The sequence below is a fragment of the Coffea eugenioides genome, chromosome 8, assembly GCF_003713205.1.
Source record: "Coffea eugenioides isolate CCC68of chromosome 8, Ceug_1.0, whole genome shotgun sequence".
In the NCBI taxonomy this organism is placed as follows: domain Eukaryota; kingdom Viridiplantae; phylum Streptophyta; class Magnoliopsida; order Gentianales; family Rubiaceae; genus Coffea; species Coffea eugenioides.
In genome coordinates this window covers 37638818-37641433 of record NC_040042.1, presented here as the reverse complement: position 1 = coordinate 37641433, position 2616 = coordinate 37638818, and the positions used below count along the sequence as shown (strand labels likewise).

The window sequence follows — 2616 nt, the reverse complement described above, 5'->3', positions numbered from 1 at the left end:
TTACGAATATTTGGATTTCATATCTTATCACAAGTCAAGCAAGAATTTGTGCAGAATTGGCTACACTTAGTAGAAGTTCATTAGGAACCGTAAAAGGGAAAAGATGACACTAATAACAGGATAGGGAGAGTAGACACGAGAAGATGATACATAAGAAGGTAAATCATGAAAAGGTATCATCCTAGTTGAATTGTGGGAATCGTGGTTCAGCAACTGCAACGAGAGGTTTGGCAAGGAAGCCAGCATCCTCGCACTCTGCTAAATCAATTTGCGAAAGACCTGATGGAATCTTCCAGCTAAAGCATTGAAGAAGTCTGGCCAGCAACATCACAGTGAGTGTAGAACCCAAAAGGACTCCTGGACATCCACGCCTTCCGGTGCTGAAGGAAAACATATTTAATTCTGGATCGTTGAGATCCATTCTAGCATCATCCATGTCCTTCATGTGGCGCTCAGGCTTGTACTTCAGCGGATCCTCCCAGATTCGAGGATTACGGCTAAGTCCTGGACGGCTGAGGATAACATGGCTACCTTTCGGGATGAAGTAGCCACTAACGACGGTGTCCTGAGTGGATACATGAGGAACATTAAAGGGTGCTAATGGATGGAGCCGCAAGGACTCTTTTACGCAGGCCTTCACATATTTCAGCCTCGGAAGGTCAGATTCTTGAACAAGCCTATCCGTCCCAACCACGGCATCTAGCTCTTCTGTGGCTTTTTGAAGCATTTCAGGTTGATTTAGCATCTCTGCTAATGCCCATTCCACAGCATTTGATGGATTATCGACTATCGCAAACATTAGTTCCTGTGGAGCATCATAGTAAAGTTAAAAGTGAAAACTAATACTAATCCTTTTTAACCAAATTCAGTAACCAACTGACCGTACAACAACACCATATTTCAAGTTTCATTTTGGTGGTGATTAAGGCTTATTGAGATTCCATCCTTTTCTGAGTTCTGCTAATCAACAAATTTGGGCAAATTATTTTTTAATATTGTCAGAGCGTGGCTGATGATGTCGTCTTAAGTCACCTTTTGTACGTCATTTGATGTGGACATGATTTACCTGAATGTTTCCACAGCTTTGAGTCTGCATGCAAGATTTTAAGTTTTGGAGTATGGTCCCTACGATTGATTTTGTACTTATGTGAAAAGGCACTAGCTGATAAGGTGCTAAAGTTTGATTTAAGAAATTTTTTATGTAACCATGCAGCAGGATAGAGGATTCCTTACAGTAATTTGTGCTCTAATCTCCTCAGTTGTTAAGAGGGGTCTGCCGTTGCTATCTTTGAGCCTGATTAGGACATCAAGAAGGTCTTCTTCCTCCTTTTTCACGCCACTCTCCCACATTTTAATCCTTTTTTCAATTTCAGGATCTTGGTGCTTTCGTACGCATGCAATGGCCTCAGTAAGAATCTTTCCGTAGCCATCAAAATCAAAAATCTTCATCCAGGGCATGTAATCAGATACGCTGAATGCATACAAATGAGCAAGCATTTTGAATAGTGCATTGATATGTTCAACTTCCTCAGCACCTGGTCCTCCATCTTCCATTCCTTTCCCGAAGAATCGCTTGTTGAAAATCATTTTTCTAGTCACATTTCCGCAGTAGTGTTGCGTAACCAATCTTATGTCCACTAGCCCACCGGTGGCATTGCCCTTGCACTGGTTGTAAACATAATTAACCAAATGATCTGCTTCCTCTGCTCGCTTGCTATGAAGCCATTGGTGTTTAGCAGGTGAGAGCACACTGGAAGCGACCATCCTCTTCATTTTCTTGTATTGATCGCCCAAAGGTGAAAGGATTGTCGTCAAGAATCCTTCACTACAAAGTTCTGCAGACATGAAAACAGGTCTGCTGGAGAAAATCGAGTCTTGTTTCTTGAGGAATTCGCGAGCGAGTTCAGGAGAAGTGACAGGAATGATATGAACACCGAAAATGCGGATACATGCGATTTCGGTATTCAAATCATCCATGACTTTGCATATCCATCGATTTGTTGGTCTGTTTCTCAGCATTTGGAAAATGCAGCCAAAGAAAGGCAAGCATTTTGGGCCAGGAGGGAGAGGTAATCGAGGTTTGTTGTTCTTTAGACAAATAGTTAACCATTTGTCCATCATAAAGATCACCAACAACACCAAAGCCATGAATCCTGAGAAAAATGGGATCCATGAGATTGAGATAAATCCCAAGCCTGAATCAACACGAAGACCGGAAGTGTAATTCATGACTTGAGACCGTATGAAAAGGTTATCAGGCTGTGTAGGTTCGTTTGTTCTTATTACACAGGCTAAGATGGAGTGCAGGCAAATGCAATTCTTGTTGATGGTTTGTAAAGAGTTCGATCATGCGAGCTTTTTATAGGAGAACCTTGTTGCTGGCCGCCAAATGTTTATGACATTGCAGCACTGTCCCCGTTGAACAAGTGTCACAAGGAACTTAGATGTTAGGAACAGTAGGTATTTGCCCATGTAGCATCTCTTTCAGCTCAACAAACGTGCAGCAGCACTAAATATGAACAGTACATACCACGTGTAAATTAAGTTCATAGTCTAATGCCGAGGCGACTTAGTTCATAGTCTAATGTTTTAAGATTTAAAAGTCTTGGGTTCTGT

General features: G+C 41.7%; 1 protein-coding gene across 1 annotated transcript; it reads right to left on the bottom strand.

Annotated features, from left to right (window-relative positions):
• LOC113781192 (isoleucine N-monooxygenase 1-like) lies at positions 1–2266 on the bottom strand. The gene is made up of 2 exons (XM_027327069.1): positions 1234–2266; positions 1–805 (listed from the first exon to the last, which is right to left on the bottom strand). Exons 1-2 carry the CDS (start codon positions 2227–2229, stop codon positions 182–184), a joined length of 1620 nt encoding a protein of 539 aa, XP_027182870.1. The 5' UTR covers positions 2230–2266; the 3' UTR covers positions 1–181.
• Between the last annotated feature and the right edge of the window lie 350 nt (positions 2267–2616).

Excerpts from the sequence above, each read along its gene's own strand:
- LOC113781192 (XM_027327069.1), bottom strand. The coding sequence starts at position 2,229 with ATGAATTACACTTCCGGTCTTCGTGTTGATTCAGGCTTGGGATTTATC. Across the intron at positions 806-1,233 it reads AGATTAGAGCACAAATTACT|GAACTAATGTTTGCGATAGT; the intron begins GTAAGGAATCCT and ends GATGCTCCACAG.